This window comes from Bubalus bubalis, chromosome 4 (genome assembly GCF_019923935.1).
Source record: "Bubalus bubalis isolate 160015118507 breed Murrah chromosome 4, NDDB_SH_1, whole genome shotgun sequence".
In the NCBI taxonomy this organism is placed as follows: domain Eukaryota; kingdom Metazoa; phylum Chordata; class Mammalia; order Artiodactyla; family Bovidae; genus Bubalus; species Bubalus bubalis.
Genome location: NC_059160.1, coordinates 250038 through 266797, shown reverse-complemented (window position 1 = coordinate 266797; position 16760 = coordinate 250038). Strand labels below are relative to the sequence as shown.

The 16760-nt window shown below is 60.8% G+C and overlaps 2 protein-coding genes across 5 annotated transcripts; one reads left to right on the top strand and one right to left on the bottom strand.

Annotated features, from left to right (window-relative positions):
* Nucleotides 1-2116: 2116 nt before the first annotated feature.
* LMF2 (lipase maturation factor 2) lies at nucleotides 2117-6571 on the bottom strand. 3 transcript variants are annotated; one of them, XM_006066346.4, is made up of 14 exons: nucleotides 6411-6571; nucleotides 5767-6020; nucleotides 5639-5667; nucleotides 5279-5496; nucleotides 5025-5203; nucleotides 4451-4592; nucleotides 4189-4323; nucleotides 4013-4118; nucleotides 3846-3942; nucleotides 3638-3767; nucleotides 3322-3490; nucleotides 3111-3222; nucleotides 2945-3041; nucleotides 2117-2851 (listed from the first exon to the last, which is right to left on the bottom strand). In XM_006066346.4, exons 1-14 carry the CDS (start codon nucleotides 6502-6504, stop codon nucleotides 2265-2267), a joined length of 2349 nt encoding a protein of 782 aa, XP_006066408.2. In that variant the 5' UTR covers nucleotides 6505-6571; the 3' UTR covers nucleotides 2117-2264. The 3 variants fall into 3 exon arrangements, with proteins under 3 accessions (XP_006066408.2, XP_006066407.1, XP_044796623.1); XM_006066345.4 differs by having other exon boundaries at nucleotides 2410-2851; nucleotides 3585-3767; XM_044940688.2 differs by lacking the exon at nucleotides 3638-3767 and having other exon boundaries at nucleotides 2410-2851.
* A 98-nt stretch (nucleotides 6572-6669) lies between these two features.
* On the top strand, nucleotides 6670-16695 carry NCAPH2 (non-SMC condensin II complex subunit H2). 2 transcript variants are annotated; one of them, XM_006066351.4, is made up of 20 exons: nucleotides 6672-6908; nucleotides 9937-10038; nucleotides 12170-12225; nucleotides 12313-12397; nucleotides 12471-12539; nucleotides 12636-12712; nucleotides 12786-12919; nucleotides 13143-13226; nucleotides 13622-13761; nucleotides 14501-14572; nucleotides 14758-14824; nucleotides 14970-15077; nucleotides 15149-15202; nucleotides 15339-15409; nucleotides 15488-15581; nucleotides 15698-15766; nucleotides 15849-15904; nucleotides 15987-16118; nucleotides 16215-16364; nucleotides 16431-16695. In XM_006066351.4, exons 1-20 carry the CDS (start codon nucleotides 6801-6803, stop codon nucleotides 16569-16571), a joined length of 1869 nt encoding a protein of 622 aa, XP_006066413.3. In that variant the 5' UTR covers nucleotides 6672-6800; the 3' UTR covers nucleotides 16572-16695. The 2 variants fall into 2 exon arrangements, with proteins under 2 accessions (XP_025138366.1, XP_006066413.3); XM_025282581.2 differs by lacking the exons at nucleotides 15698-15766; nucleotides 15849-15904; nucleotides 15987-16118; nucleotides 16215-16364; nucleotides 16431-16695 and having other exon boundaries at nucleotides 6670-6908; nucleotides 14657-14824; nucleotides 15488-15585.
* Nucleotides 16696-16760: the final 65 nt, after the last annotated feature.

The window sequence follows — 16760 nt, the reverse complement described above, 5'->3', positions numbered from 1 at the left end:
TATAAAGCAGAGATGTTACTTTGCCGCCAAAGGTCGTTATAGTCAGAGCTATGATTTTTCCAGTAGTCGTGTATGGATGTGAGAGTTAGACCATAAAGAAAACAGCCCCAAAGAATTGATGCTTTTAAACTGTGGTGTTGAAGACTCTTGAAAGTCCAAGGGAGTTTGCGAGGAGATCAAACCAATCAATCCTAAGGGAAATCAGTCCTGAATATTCATTGGAAGGATGGATACTGAAGCTGAGGCTCCAATACTTTGGCCACCTGATGTGTCCTCATTAGAAAAGACCGTGATGCTGGGAAAGATAGAAGACAGGAGGAGAAAGGGTTGAAAGAAGATGAGATGGTTGGATGGCATCACCGACTTGATGGACGAGTTTGAGCAGGCTCCAGGAGTTGGTGATGGACAGGGAAGCCTGGCATGCTGCAGTCCATGAGGTCGCAAACAGTTGGATACAACTGAGCAACTGAACTGAAGAAAAAAAGGCTTCCCACATGGCTCAGACAGGAAAGAATCTGCCTGAAATGCAGGAGATCCGAGTTCAATCCCTTGGTTGGGAAGATCCCCTGGAGGAGGGCATGGTAACCTACTCCAGTATTCTTGCTTGGAGAATCCCAGGGACAGAGGAACCTGGTGGGCTACAGTACATGGGGTCTCAAAGAGTCGGACACAACTGAGTGACTAACACTTTCACTCATGAAGACAAAAAGTAGATTAATGGTTTTTTAGGTCATGGGAAGGAGAGGACGGAAGATGCCATCTTAGCAGAGTGGGGTTTCTTCCTGAGATGATAAACGGTTTTAAGATTGACTACGGTGATGGATGCGCGAGCCTGTGAATCTACTGAGAGCCACTGAACTGTGCCCTTTAAACAGGTGAACTGTATGGCATGTGAATTCTCTCTCAAAGCTGTTATGGAACACAATCATACACTGAGCTCAGAAGCCTAAGAAAAGCAGTACGTTTGTAAGTTGTGATCGAGCCTCGCCTCCACCCCAGGGGGTCGCTTCCGGGGGTCACCGCAGCCATCAAGCTCCCGCCATAAGGTGGGCGGTCTTTTCATAAACCGACTCACCCTCCCACACACTCTAACTCATCTCTAGATTACTTATACTTAATACCAGGGAGACGCTATGTAGACAGTTGCCGACTCTGCAGCAAATTGAAGCTTTCCCTTTTGGAACTTTCTGGAATGTTTATTTTCAATCGGAGCGAGGTTGAGTCTGCAGACATGGAAGCTGAGGATATAGAGTGCTGAACACTCTGAAGCCAAGCTCACATATAGATCACCTCGTTATGTCTGAGAGCACCCAAGGGCTCAGGTTACAGGACCTCTTAAGCCTGTGTGACTGTGGGCACAGGCTGAGCGTGGAGCACCATCTACTTGGGTCAGTCGCAGAGGGACCAGTGACTTGGGGGGAGAGGCTGGGCACACTGGGGGGCTGTCCAGAGGTCTGGGAGGTGACAGCGTGAGGGGCAGAGGCTAAGGACGGAGCCAGATACAGGGAGGCGGCAGCCTCCTACTGATGAGCCACGTCCAGACACCCGGGCAGCAGCACCTTCAACGCCTGCTCCTGGGAGTGGTCAGAGGCACTAACCGCTGACCCTGTCCCTGGCCCAGGGCCTCTGCTCCTCCCTCCTCTCCCCACCCACACCCCATTTCTGTCAGCCAGAGGTAGTCAAGTTCCCTGACAGGGCGTTCACAGCGGCCCAGCCCACCTCCCGTCTCTCCTCCATCGCAGCCTGAGAAAGATAAAGCGTGCGGACCCTGCACTTCCCCCGAGGTGAGGAAGCGGGGACAGGAGCAGGGCGGGCCAGTGTTCTGGCCAACTCCCCAACCTTCACATGGTCCCAGGCCCCACGCTGCAGCACCGATCTCATAGGCTTGACATGCGGAGCTGACAGCTCGGCCAGGCCATGCTGGACTGCGGCTCAAGCAGCACCAGGATGGGCCCTCGTGTCCATTTTACAGACGGGAACATTGAGGACCAGACCAAGAAGGCACCCAGGAAGCCTGGTCAGCGATCAGCCGGACCATATGTGGGCTGTGTCCACCGTCAGAGGCAGAGAAGGCCGACTGCCCTCAGGCTTCCCCGTGGGAAGGAAGCGGCAGGAATGTGGTCAGACACAATTGCCTTTATTGGTTCACGGATCCGGATGCGCAGACAGGCTGCTGTAGAGGAGACCTTGGGGCGTCTTCCCTCCTTTCCCCAGCAGGTCAGCCTCATCCCACCCTACCTCCACCCCGTGTGCAGGAGCCGGGGTCAGGGCTCAGACTCGGACCCCTGCCGTGGGGGCAGAGAGCAAGGGTCCCCGATTGCCAGGTGACACATGGGCCTCCTGGGCCGTCGAGCAGGCCAGAGGGTGTCCTGGGACCGGACGTGGTGGGGGTGGGGGGATGCCCTTGAAGCAGAAGGGCTGGCGCCCCCCACAGGCCAGCACCCTGACCTGCGTCTGCGTGGCAGCTGGCTAAGGCACGGCGGCTGGGCCCTCCTGTGGCAGAGAGCCAGAGGCAAGCGCGACCCTGACCCTCTAAGGACATGTGGCTGACAGATCACGGCGACTTTTTCCGCCGGGGGGTCTGGGAGCCGCTGCTGATGTTGGGGGCTGGGGAAGCTTGCTTGCTGGCGGCTACCGAGTCCTCCTGGGGGGCTGGCTTGTGCTTCTCCTCCTTGGTCCGAGGCAGGGACTGCGGGCCCAGCAGGGCCTGCATGACCTTGATGGCCCCCACAGCCCCCAGGAGCCCCCAGAGCAGGGCGGGGGCCTCCAGGGGAGACAGCTGTTTCCGTACCCAGTGGAGAGCCTGGCTCAGGGTGTTGCTGGAGCCACGGGCCCGGGGCGGGCTTTTGTCCTGCGGGACAGGATGGAGGAAGGTCCGGGGGGTCGTTCCTGTGGGCCGGGGTCACCCCTGCCGCCCACCCCAGCCTGCCTGACTCCTTCCTACCTGAAGGCCAAACTGCCTGAGCAGCATGTCCAGCGCCGGGTCCCCCAGGGACACGGATGGGAAGAATTCTTCCACCCACTGGCGTCGCCACCATTGGCTGCAACAGCAGGGGGCTCAGGTGGGGCCAGCTCGTAGACCCCGCACCCCTCCCGGCGCCCAGACTCACCCCTGCTCCCAAGGGTGCGAGAACCAGTACTTGTAGAGCTGGGCCCGCACGTACGTGGGCGGCTGCTGGTGGAAGGGGTAACTGGGCACGTGGTTCTGGACGAGGCGGATCACTGAGGGCGCAGGGGGCACGGCTCAACGTCCGCCCTCCCCGAGCCCCCCCGAAGGTCGCCCAGACGCCCCACGGGCCCCGCCCCTCCTCTCAGCCTCACCAGGCTCCTTGCCCTGCAGGAGGCGGAGCACCAGGCTGGTGAACCAGGGACTGTGCGTGTGGGGGCCCAGGGCCGCGAACCACATCTGCCAGTCGAGGCGCGGCTGGTGGGGCACCACGATGGGGGGCGGCCGGCTCAGGTTCCCGGGTTTGTACATGAACTCGATCTCCTGCCGGGCAGAGTCCCCTTCAGCACGGCTGGCTCCCTCTTCTCTCCCCACCCAGGCCTGTGTGGTCGCCAGGCACCCCGGGCAGGGGCCGCACCGTCCACTGGTGCCCGTCATAGCTGCCCTCCAGCACCACCTCCGGCCGCCCACCCAGGCCCGTCATTCGGCGGAAAAGGCCGTAGGAGTTGGCCAGCTGCAGGTGCTCCACGGTGCCAAACAGGCGGTGGGCCCCAGTCCAGAGGCGCCCATGGCTCGAGGGCTCCATGTAGGAATAGGGCACCTGGAGGCAGGCAGAGACTCAGCAACGCCCTTCCCACTCTCTCCTGACTCCCACCCCCAGCTCCAAAGGACTACCTACCAGGCTGATCAGGAACAGAGCCACCGTGGCAGTGCCAAAGACGGACAACTGCACGGCAGCATAGAGCTTCCGCAGCGACCCTCGCACCTGCACCCACCTGGGGGCGGAGAACAGAACCCAGTCAGGCCGGCCCCGCACGGCTCCACCCACCCTCTTGCACCACACACCTCCAGAGGGCGGTCAGCAGTTCCCAGGCCAGAGAGGCCGCGCCCAGCCACATGGTGGGGAGGGTCACCATCTTCAGCCACTGGGAGAGCTGGTGGAAGGTGAACGCTGCAGGAGGAAGCGGGTGTGAGCGGGGATGCCAGAGCCTCCACCCTCTGCGCCCCCAGCTGGTACTCACTGGTTCTGGAATGAACGACGTGCTGCTCCCAGTCCACCTCCAGGCCGAAGTAGTGCACCACGCCGTAGGCCAGCAGCCCGTAGACGGCCAACTCCAGCAGCAGGGTCAGCATGGCCAGCAGGGCCTTGGGCCAGGCTGCAGGCCAAGGCAGTCATGGGTTGGCTGGGAGCAGGGCCGGGGGGTCTACGGCCTGGGGGCTGGGGTAGAGCTAGGTCACTTGGCGGGCAGCAGGGCTGTCTGTCTGGGGCAGGCGGACACTCACAGCTGGGTGTCCTCTTGCGGCGGCTCGTGCTAGACTTGGCAGCCAGGTGTGTGTCGTCCAGGAGGGCGGTGGTGAGCACCAGGGTGAGCAGGTTGAAGAAATTATAGTTGCCAGTGATGATAATCAGGACTTGCAGCAAGACCTGGAGACGGTCTGGACTCAAATCACGGGACCGCCCCCTTCCCGGGCCCTTCGGAGCCTGCTTCCAGGCCCCTCCACATCTCCCCCACCGAGCTCTCCCGCAGGCCCCTGTGCGCTCCGAGTCACCTCCTGACCTCTGTTCTCCCACTCCACTTCCCCTACTTTGGCCTACCCCCTCGATGGCTCCCACCAGCACCTGGAGGAAACCCAAGCTTGGCATGCCTCACACAGCCCTTCCTCAGCCGCCCCTGCTGCCCCAGGACAGACATCTCCATACAGGCACACCTTCACACCCCAGGCTAACGAGCTCCTCTGCCCACGAGGCCCTTCTGACTGCCCAGCAGCAGACACCCATCCCCAGTGGAGCCCTCTGGGCAGTGCAGAGCAAGGTCACGTCCTGCTTGTCTTTCTGACGGCTAAGGACCCCATCGACCTGGGAGTAGAAGGCAGCCAACCGCAGGCGGCGAACAGGAGCGAAGAACAGAGGGGGCACTGCAATCTCAATGAGGAAGGTGGCCACCACGCTGAGCTTGTGCAGCCAGACGGGCAGGTGGTGGGCAAACCAGGCGGCCGGTGTGGGCAGGCACTGAGTCTCGTAGTGGTAGGTGAGGGCTGCAGGGCACAGGCGGGCGGTCAGGGCTGGGCAGAGCCCCCAACACTGCCGCACATCCAGGCAGGGACCCTCACCGGTGAGCCCCCACCATGCGGGGCAACGGCTAGTCAGCTTGACCACACCCGAGGCAAACATGAGGCGGAACAGCAGCCAGCGCACGAGCCAGAAGGGGAGGCCTTCATGGGGGGAGACCCCTCCCGGCCTGCCCTGGGGGGTCTGCTTGTGGTTGGGGGGCAGCCCCAGAGGGGCCACCAGCACGGCCAGGAAGCCTGTCTCCAGCAGCAGGGAATCCCTATGGGGAGAAAAAATAGCACAGAGGCCCTCCTCCCCATCAGGGCTGCTCTCCTAAGGGGGTCCTCCTGGGAGAGACAAGCACATCCCACCCCATCTCACCCACCCAGCCTTCTGTGGCCCCAGACCCAACAGTCACTCACCACTGGAAATAAAGAAACACCTGGCCCACCTGCAGGGAGAAGGGCGGTCAGGAAGCACGGCTGGGGAGAGGGCGGGTGGGCCTGGAGGGAGCTGGAGGCAAGGGTCCCGGTGGCACAGCCCCACTTGCCTGGCAGACAGACAGGTAGGCGGCCCAGAGCAGCAGGTACACGAGCGGGTGGCGCAGCTGGCGGGTCAGCAGGGCACCCAGGGCCAGCACGGTGCCCAGCAGGCTCAGCAGCTCCAGGCCCTGGGCAGTGTCCAGCCCCAGAAGCGGCGCCTCCCACAGCAGCGTGGGGGTCTCCCACAGCTGCTGCCAGCGGCCCTTTCCCTGGGGCCGCAGTGTCCTCCGGGCAGGCAGTATGCCCTCGGGGCCGTACAGGCCTGTGGGAGGGCACATCAGGGCAGGCCCTGGACACGTCCCGCGGAGACGAGACGCCCCCCCACCAGCCAGGGCCTGCGGATCTGTCCTCCCCAACCCAGGTCGGCACCCGCAGATTCTCCCTTCCGACAGGTCAAGGCTTGCAGACCCTCCAGACCCTCGCGCCGAGGTCAGAACCCAGAACCGTGCTGAAAATGACCCCTGCACGCCTGCCCACGGCCCACACCCCCGCGGCTCGCAGGACACAAACCGCCGCCCCCGACCCCATGCATCCAGGCCTGGATCTCACCGCCCCTACACAGCGGTGTGTCGGGCGGAGAGATGAGGGGGGGTCACAGGACCCGGGTTGGGGGGGGTCCCGCCTGGTGGCACCCGGCTCTCGGCGCCCTCACCCGGGATCTGCGTGTAAAGGGAAGCGAAGGCGAACATGAAGACGGCGGCCACGCCCTGGAGAAAGAGCTGCCGTGGGAGCCGAGAGCCCGCCATGTCCGCTACGCGGCGGGCTGGACACGATCCCCGGGTCCGCCCGGCCCCGCCCCTCCGCGCCGGCCGCCGCTGCAAGCCCGACCCCGCCCCCTCTGGTGCCCCGCCTCCGGCGCGTCCTGCGCCCTTTCCGGCGTGACGCGGTCGCTCTGCGTCAAGTTGTGCGCGCGTCGCTGCGCGTTACGAATCTTTCTGGGCGGGAACAGCAAAATGGCGCCAGAAGTAGTGGCGGGCTGAGTGCACCGGCCCCTCTGGAAGCCGGCGCTGCGGTCCCCGGGCCGATCAGGCTCCTCCCGAACATGGAGGACGTGGAGGCGCGCTTCGCCCACCTCTTGCTGCCCATCCGCGACCTCACCAGGAACTGGGAGGTGGACGTGGCGGCCCAGCTGGGCGAATATCTTGAGGAGGTGAGGGCGGCCCCGGGGAGTGGCGCGGGGCGCGGGCTGCGGGCCTCTGCCGCCTCTGGGGTGTGTGCCGCCTCCGTCTGGCGCTCTGACTGCACTCATCCGCAGGCTCGTTCCCTTTTCCCCAGCTCCGTCTCTTGGCCCTCGAAATCATCCCTTACTTGATTAGCCTGGAGCTGTCATTAAAGATCGCTTTCTGTTAATGAGCCTTGAAATCGATCTAGTGAGTAGCGAGCAGCATTTTTCTGTAATAGAGTAGAATAGAATTTGTGTGCATGTGTGGCTGTGTCAGAGGTCTGGGTCACGATGCAGGAGGGAGATCTTAGGTTAGACTTTCAAGCCAGTGCTCCACCGGCAGCACTGAACCCTTTCCTCATATCGGACAGTATGACTAGACCTCGTTAAAGAGCTGTCCGCTCCATTTCTGCACTTCAGTGGCACTGCTCAGCCCGCTTGGACTGCTTTTGTGTTGATCAATAACGACTTCCTTCCTACCACATCCAAGGGTCACAAGAAGACTCATCTTGTTCAACTCAGCAGCATTTGAAGAGTTGATGGCATCCTCTTTTTTGAAACAGGTTTTGTCTCCTGTCTAGTCTCAGTGTTGAACTCCTCAGGGCGTGGCCTGAGCCATCTTTTTACACATTTCCCCTAAACCACTTCATTTATTTACATGATTTTAAGTGCCACTTGTATGAGGACAATTGCTGGGTTTATTTACTTATTCCCCCCTTCCTCGGCTTATATTTCTATTCCAGGCCTTTTCTCTGATTCTGGTTTGCGTATCCAGCTTCTTAATCTTGACATTCTCACTTAGATGTCACACAAGCATCTCAGGTTTAATAGAGTTAAAGGAGTTGTTGTGTTCAGTCGCTTATTTTCCTGTCTGACTCTTTGTGACTCCATGGACTGCAGCATGCCAGGCCTCCCTGTCCTTCACCATCTCCCGGAGCTTGCTCAAACTCATGTCCAGTGAGTTGGTGCTGCCATCCAACCATCTCATCCTCTGTTGTCCCCTTCTCCTCCTGGGGAGGGGTCTTTTCTAATGAATCGGCTCTATGAATCAGGTGGCCAAAGTATTGGAGCTTCAGCTTCAGCATCAGTCCTTCCAATGAATATTCAGGAATGATTGCCTTTAGGATTGACTGGTTTGATCTCCTTGCAGTCCAAGGGACTCTCAAGAGTCTTTTCCAACACCACAGTTTAAAAACACTATTTCTTTGGAATTGATCATCATTTTAAAGGAGAGCTCTTTATTTTCCTGCTCAAAGCTCAGCCTTTCTGATCTTGGTATACGGCACCGATGTTCCTCAAAGTGAAAGCTCAGAGCTCGGGAAACCTGACGCTGCACACGGGTTCACCCATGGTTTCTATCATTTTGTCACCAGAACTTCACTTCAGTTAATCTCTTTTCCATTTTCTCTGATCCAGGCCACAGTCTGGCTCCCATTCATGTTAAAACCTTCATTCTTGGACTCCCTGCTCTTGTTTTTGTCTCTATCCAATTCATGTTCCACCCAGCAGCAAGCGTGACACTTAAAAATTAAAATCAGGCTGCAGCACTGCCCTGCCTAATACCCCTCAGAGGCTTTCCACCGCTCCCAGAAGATAAGCCAAGCTTCCTTCTCTGAATCTGGCTCTGCTCACTGTTTTAGCCTTGTCTTAGGCTCTTCCCCTGGAGAAGGAAATGGCAACCCACTCCAGTATTCTTGCCTATAAAATCCCATGGATGGAGGAGCATGGTAGGCTACAGTCCATGGGGTCTCAAAGAGTCGGACACGACTGAGTGACTTCACTTAGGCTCTTCTCCACCTGTTCTTTGAACCAATCAGTCTGCAACACCCAAGCTCATTCCTGGCTGCACTTCACACACACACACACATTTATGTTTTCTGTACTCAATGGCGAAATTTTTTTGCCCAGTTCTAAAAAGAACTGATTCTTTCTCATCCTGTACGTCTCAGTTTAAATATCAGCTGACTGCCATGTCTAAAATAGTTCTCTCTGTTGTAGTATCTTCTGTATTTTAGAATGCTCACCTTCAGCTGGTCTCTAACTTGTTTATGGTCTTTCCACACTAGAATGTACATTCTGCCTGGGCAGGGACTGTTTTCATTCTCTCTCCCTTTTGCTTAATAGAATGCCTGGCACACAGTGGGTGCAGAATAAATGTTAAATGGACACTTGATCTGACGACTGACCTCTGCTTGAACACACAGTCTCCTGAGAAAATGCGGAGAACTATGCTAGCTGGAGCTGCGTTGAGCGGGGTGCTTGGGGATGCCTGGTGAACCTGCTTGCTTGGTCTGCTCCTCTCCTGCTTCGTATGTCTGCTTTTCCAAACGTTTTCTGTCCCCTGAAGTCCTCATTTCTCTGCCTCTAGTTTTGTCTTTCTTCTCCTTTCATTTTCCACACAGCTGCCAGAACATTCTTTCTTACCTTAGAGAGAGCTGGTTTAGATGGGTTTGGGGATTGTTGGCATGTGGTTGGTGGACACAGATTTAAGGGGTGGTGGGAACTGGCGCTCAGGAGAGGCTGGGGGTCAGGAGTTGCCGAGGAAGGGGGATGATGTACTTGGAAGTGTTTCCTGAGTTTTCTGCTTGAAGGATTGAGACCCCAGCATTTTGTCTCTTCCCCACCCTTGAGGGTCCCCCGTCCTTCTCCCGGGGTGGAGTCTTCCTGCTGGAGTCTGGCTGAGCTGGCCCTGACTAGGATGGGCGCAGTGTGAGCACCTCTAGAGAGAAGCTGGTGTGTAGCTCTGGCCGTCTGTGGGTGATGCGCCCTAGGGGCCTGCATCTTCCAAAACACTAGGTCTTAGAGGTTACAGGAAGTAGGGGTAATTACAAAGACCTGTCTGTCCCCTCCAAAAAAAAGGGGAAGCTGGCAAGCCCCAAGCAGATCCAGAGCTGTTCGGAAGGGCTGCTTGTGGTGACGGGCACCTCGGGCCACTGGCACTGGGTGGGGGTGGCTTGGGTGGACTGCCAGGAGGAGGGTGCGTGGACTTGCCACTGTCCCTCGTTGTGTCTTGCAGCTGGACCAGATCTGCATTTCTTTTGACAAAGGCAAAACCACCATGAACTTCATCGAGGCAGCGCTGTTGATCCAGGGCTCCGCCTGTGTCTACAGTAAGAAGGTGGGCCCGCCTGGCTGTGGTCTTGAACTGCAGTGTCTTGTGGGACTGAGGTCTACTGTCTCGCTGGGGCAGGTGGCAGGCTCAGCCCTGTCACTGAGTTGCCTCAGCAGCATCTCCCACCTCCTCCTCCAAGTCCTTGCCCCTTTTAACACGGAAGAACAGAATGGGTTTAAAATAGTAGGGTTGGGAATTCCCTGGTGGTCCAGCAGTTAGGACTCCATGCTTCCGGGGGATGGGTTTGCTTCCTGGGTGGGGGACTAAGATTCTGCATGCCATGCCACATGGCCCCCCAAAAAAGAGATTGTCAGTAAGTAAATCAGTGACTCTCAACCCACGCTCCAGTCCAAACAATTACCAATGCCTGGGCCTCACCCACACTGAGCAAATCAGAATCCCCGGGTGGTGGTGGGTTGGGGGAGGGAGGTAGATCTCTGGATGTTTGAACTATCCTCAGTGACGGTTGGCATTGAAAACCACGGGAGGGGGCAGGGAAAGGGGGGCCGGGAGAGGGATACGGATGACACAGTAGAGGGGAAGCAGGTCGGGAGCACGGCTGACGGGCTTGCCGGAGAGAAAGACACCTCTCGGGAAGGTGCCGAGAAGGCGGGCCCAGGGGCTTGCAGGGCCCACGCCTAAGGCCTCAGCTTTCACACGGGGCTCGCGAGTCAGCTGCTGAGAACCAGGCACTGTATAAGAAACTCGGAGAGTGAGGTGTGGCTAAAGATGAGCGCTGCTGAGGGAACCGCGAAACAGAAGCCCAGGTGACGCGCTGGTAGTCCAGTGGAGGTTAAACGCCCCTCGCGGCTTGCCAGGGCGCCTGTGCGTATGCGGGAGGCGTGCCTCCAGCAGCGCCGCCCCGTCCGTCCTCTTGCGGAGGCGCAGGGAAGAGTGGGCCACAGCGCTGACCCACTCAGCTGGCAGTTTAGTGGGGGGCGGGGAACCAAGGCGCACAGAGGAAGGGTTTAGAGATGCGTCGAGGAGCTCGGTACTGAGAGCCCCTCCGGACGGAGGAGGGGAGGCCACCAACTTGCGGGTCAGCTGGCACGAGGAGCCACCTTGCGGACCGTGAGTTATGAAGACGGTTTGAGAATTCATTGGTTTTTGTCTTGGATGAGCCCATGCAATCGGATTCTCGCATTTGTCCTCGAAAGGAATATTGGCAGTTGACTTTGGGGGCGCAGACATAGGTTGCACCTGTGGTCGACACAGACGGGCAGGTGTGCGCCTCCAGCAGGCGCAGGAAAGCGCTACGCGAGCCGCGGGAGGCGTGAGGGGAGCACAGGCCGCAGGCAGCGCGGCCCGACTGCTCTTCCGAGCTGATGGCAGCGTCCTGTGATCTAATACGTGCGGCTCCTGGGCCCTTGAAACGCAGCGTGTGTGACTGAGGAGTCTGGCGTTTTATTAACTTTTAATTAGATTTAAACTGATGGCGTCACATGTGGCTCCTGGCTGCTGGATTTCTGCATCCCTGGTGCGGGTCCTCGACCCATTGCTGGTGGGGTTGCTCTGATTCTCTTGAGTCTCGGTTCATCTCGTTTACAATGAGAACAGCACCGGCGCTGGTTCCAAGTGAATGAGACAGAGTGTGAAGCGCCATGCTGTGCGACACTTAGGGAAGCTCCTGGGTATTGTTTCTGGGGAGTGGGATCCGTGCCCTCGGGGGCACACTGTCCTGTTGGGCGCTGTCACCCACAGGGAATGGCTTAGGCAGTGCGTGTCTGCATCCTGCTGGTGGGTGCTTTGAGGCTAGAATCTGGAAAATCCCAACGCTCACCCCTAGCAGTGGGGCCCCACAGGCTATGGCTGCACTGTGATGGGCCGGCAGAGACGCGCGGCGCTCCCGCAGGTGGGGCTGGTTAGTGAGCTCCGTGAAGTCAGACGTGGCTGTGGGTCCGGGCTGCAGGGTTGGGGTGGCCGCAGCTGCCGCGGTGTGGAGTGAGGGTGCAGGAGGGGGGGCTCTAGGGGTTCGGTAGTGCTGGGGAGGCGTGGCGGTTGGGTTGGAGCAGTGGTTTTGGCAGCCGGACGGGCAGGAATTTGGAGAGAACACGGGCATCTTGGCACCTGGACGCGTCGTGTGGGGGGCTCTGGGAGCCCCTCCTTCCTCGCCCTCACTGCCGGCTCTGGTTGCCAGGTGGAATACCTCTACTCCCTGGTCTACCAGGCTCTCGACTTCATCTCTGGCAAGAAGTGAGTATACAGGGGGTGCCCGTGTGTCTGCTGTGCGTGCGGCCCAGGCGGCCCTCACCTGCGGTGCCCCTGTTCTGGTTCTCTCAGGCAGGCCAAGCAGCTGTCCTCCACGCCGGAAGACGGGACCATTGGGGATGCCAGCTCGAGGGCCCCCCAGGAGGCGGAGCAGAAGGTGAGGCTTCCTGGGTGCCTGGCGGTGCCCACGGTGCCAGCCGGGCCCCCCCGAGCCTTCTGTCTTCCCACAGTTCCGGGCGTTGGACGACCTCTCTGACTCCTGTGCTAACGTGGATCTCAGGGACGACCAGGTCGTCAGTGTGAGTGCCCCTCCCGCGTTTAGCTGACGGGAGCATGCAGGCTGCTGTCGTGGCCCCTGGGTTCCCACGGTTTACCCGCTCTTGGCCTCTATGCAGGGGACCCTCATCCCCCTCCTGCCCAATGCCCTGGTCGCCCCGGACGAGATGGAGAAGAACAGTAACCCCCTGTACAGGTGCGGGGCTGTGCCTGCTGGGTGGAGGGGGTGGTGCTGGGGAAGGGTCTCTGCAGCGCCCGTTTTTTGCCAGCTGTCAGGGGGAGGTCCTGGCCAGCCGGAAGGATTTCAGGGTGAACACGTGCACGCCGCACCCCAGAGGCACATTCCTGTTGGAGCCGCTGGGTGTGTCCCTCATGGAGGCCCTGCAGCCATGGAACCCGAAGGGTGAGGATTCGGGCGGCAGTGAGGTGGGCTCGCTTGGGCGCCTGCGCCCACCGTTCGGACCTGCCTGCAGGACGGGGCCTCTGCCCACAGGTGGCTCAGCCCCAGAGAGCCGGAGGCCTGTGCGGGCTGTGCTCTCTCCTCCCCGGTTCTGGCTGCGTGGGGCCCGGGAGGGACCTTGTAGGGGGAGCAGGGCTGACCGTGTTCGATCCCTGCTCTCTCCCAGAGCCTGGAAGGGCTGAGGAGCAGCCAATGGAAGTCTCTGTGTGCGGGAGTCCCGGCCCGGCGCTTAGCACCTCCCAGGAGCCAGGTGAGAAGCGAGCTCCCAGGCGGGCCTGCAGCGGGGGCTGGGGAGGGGCCTCTGCGCTCAGCACCCAGCCTCTCCACTGCTCCAGCCTGGGGGGCTGAGGCTCGGGGGTCAGGTCTCTGTGCCCAGGGCTCACCTTGGCCAGCTGTGTTGTCTTGGTTCAGTGGCTGCCCCTGGACAAGCCTCCTCTCTGAGCAGACAGAGGTGGCAGCATTTAGAGAGGAAAATTACTAAAAAATAAAATGAGTGAAACAGAGCAGCAGAATGACGCAAGTGCGCTGTGCACCGTCTGCTTCCCACAAGGGACGCTGAGGCGGGAACGGGCCCTCGTCCTTAGGCGTGGCCCCCGCTGCCTGGCCTTCGGGCTCCCAGGCCTGACTGTCTCGTGTCCCTGCCAGGCTCCTCTCCAGAAGGCCCGGTGCCTAGAGGTGGGGGCGTGGGAGAGGATGAAGAGGATGCAGAAGGCGCGGCGGAGCCCCCTGAGGCCTCAGCACCTGAGGTCCCTATGGAGCCCCTGGAGCCCAGGAGCCCTGAGCAGGTGGGATCCCCAGGGAGGCCTGCCGAGCCCCTGCCCTCAGCTAGGCGAGCCCCAGCGGGAACGGTGCGTGCGTGGGGCAGGCGGCCCTTTGGGCTGCCCGCTCTCTGGTCCTTGTGCGCCAGGGCAGTGGGTGTGTCCCCCAGCTGGCCCCAGCCCCACACCTTGCCCTTTCCAGCAGCAGCTTTCACGGCTCCCTCTTTGAGCAGAGCAGCTGCTGCTCTTCAGGGATGGACTGGTGCCCAGGGGTGCCACCCAGAATGGCGCTGGTCTCCAGAGCTGACTCTTGAGGCCAGCCTGGCAGGAGTGGACAGGCCTGCCAGGTTTGATTGGTGGTTTTTGCTGTGCTTAATTGCTGTCACGTCCGACTCTCGTGACCCCACGGACTGCAGCCTGCCAGGCTCCTCTGTCCATGGGATTCTCCAGGCAAGGATACTGGAGTGGGTCACCATGCCTTCCTCCAGGGGACCTTCCCGACCCAGGGGTGGAACCCAGGTCTCTCGCATTGCAGGCAGATTCTTTACCGTCTGTCTTTTTTTTTGAGGAAGTATCTCGTGGCCAGATCTACTAGTTTCTATCTTCTCCTAAAGTTTTTACTAGCTTTTTACCTTTTGGTTTTTGAACTTTCTGCCCCCAGGGGGTTTCTGCAGGGTTCCCTGTGTCTGGCCCTAGAGCAGAGCTGCTGGGGGGCCTGGAATCCTGGGTGGAGGAGGAGAGGGGAATCCCTGGTGTTCCTTTCCAGAGTGTTGCCCAGCCCAGGAGGTATACTCTCCGGGAGCGGAAGGAGGCCCCGGAGCCCGCATCCAGGCTGAAGGTGAGGGGTGGGCGGGCCGGAGTCTGGTGGGGGTGGGTGGGTGCGCCCTCGCAGTGCGTCTCTTGAGCCCTCTTCCTCCCCCAGCGCTGGGCCGCCCTGCTGCAGCTCCAGGGTGCCCCCTCCCCGTGCGTCTCGACTTGGGGGGGGCGCGCACCCTCCACTCTCCTGTGTCTGCTTGTGCTCAGGACACCCCAGACCCCTGGCAGGGCCTGGACCCCTTCGACTCCCCAGATTCTAAGCCCTTCAGGAAAGGTAATGCGGCGGGCACAGCCCCTGGGCACCAGGGGGTAGGGGCTGGGCTCACCCAGCTTTTGTGGAGGTTGGGGCTCCAGGGCCTGTGGGAACGGAAACGGCCCTGGGCTGTGGCTGCGCTCCGGGACTGCCTGTCTGCCCCCAGGTAGGCCCTACTCCGTGCCCCCCCGCGTGGAGGAGGCGCCAGGACAGAAGCGTAAGAGGAAGGGTGCCGTCAAGCTGCAGGACTTCCACCAGTGGTACCTGGCTGCCTGTGCGTGGGGCCTGGGGCTGGGCGCGGCTGTGGGCCTCGGCTCGGCCCATGCTGACCTGGGCTTCTTGCAGATGCCGACCACACCGACAGCAGGAGGTCCCGGCGAAAGGGCCCTTCCTTTGCAGGTGAGCCTGGGGCTCTTTGAGGGAGGCTGACCCCACGCTGCACCGCCCCCCTCAGCCCTGGGAGGCCAGAGGCCAAGTGGACTCGGGTGGGCCCGGGCAGGATGAGGGAGCCCCCTCACGAGGCTTGTGTGTGCAGACATGGAGGTTCTGTATTGGAAGCACGTGAAGGAGCAACTGGAGACACTCCGGAAGATGCAGAGGAGGGAGGCAAGTACCGGCCATCACGTGGGCCCCGCGGGGCCTGCTGGGAGGCAGCAGTGCCTCTGAGGGGCTGTTTCTGTACAGGCGGCTGAGCGGTGGCTGCCAAGGGCCGAGCAGGGGCTGTGGCCTGTGGAGGAGGACCGTCTGGAGGACTCGGTGGAGGACCTGGGCGCCGCAGGTGGGGCCCCCGGGGGCAGGGGCGCCGCAGGTGGGGCCCCCGGGGGCACGCCGGGGCAGGCTCAGTGCCCGCTGCAGCCTAACCGGCCTTGTGCCTGGGCACTCCCTTCTCAGCAGATGACTTCCTGGAGCCCGAGGAGTACGCAGAGCCCGAGGGGGCAGAGCCTGGGGAAGATGCAGACATGGGTAGGTCTGGGAGTGGGCTGCTGGCCTGAGGGGCCCCCGAAGATGGGAGGAAGGAGAGAGGTTCATGGCTGCACTTTTGCAGAAGCGGAAGCCATGCCAGCGTCTCTGCGCTACGAGGAGCTGGTCCAAAGGAATGTGGTAGGCCCAGGGCAGAGTGGGGGCAGCTGGGCGGGGCAGGGGTGGGCCCTGCACCCAGCTGGTGGCTCCGGTCCTCCCCCAGGAGCTCTTCGTCACCGCCTCGAAGCAGGACGTCTTCGTCACCACCTCGAGGCAGGAGCTCGTCCAGGAGACGGAGCTGAAACAGCACATCAGGGGCTGGGAGGATGCCATCCAGACCCTGCTCCAGGAGCAGGTGAGGTGGGCCGGGTGGGGCCCCTGGCGGAGGACGGCGTCCCCTGCTGCCTGCCTTGGGCCAGCCCGGGACCCTCCCCTCCCGTCCCCTCCGCAGGAGGAGCACGTGCCCTTTGACATCCACACCTATGGGGACCAGGTGGTCTCCCGGTTCAGCCAGCTCAACCAGTGGTGTCCCTTCGCGAAGCTGGTGGCGGGCCAGCCTGCCTTCGAAGTGTGTCGCTCCATGCTGGCCTCCCTGCAGCTGGTGAGTGGCCTGGGCATCCGGGAGGGAAGTGGTCCCTGGCCTCCACTGACGCTTGGTGCCCTACAGGCCAACGACTACACGGTGGAGATCACCCAGCAGCCGGGGCTGGAGGCGGCCGTGGACACCATGTCCCTGAGGCTGCTCACGCACCAGCGGGCCCACCAGCGCTTCCAGACCTACGCCGCCCCCTCCACGGTGCAGCCCTGAGTGGAGAGCGCTGAGGCCAGGGTTGGGCTTTACAGCTTGTCCCCCACGGACACCGGGTGTGCATCTGCTCAGTCTGCTCTGCTTCCTGGCTGGCCCAGCCTAATAAAGTGTTGCCATCCCACCAGTCCCTTAAAAGACAAAAGAAAACCCTTTACAGAACCGTTGTGTGTAGGGGAGAGGGCTGTCTAT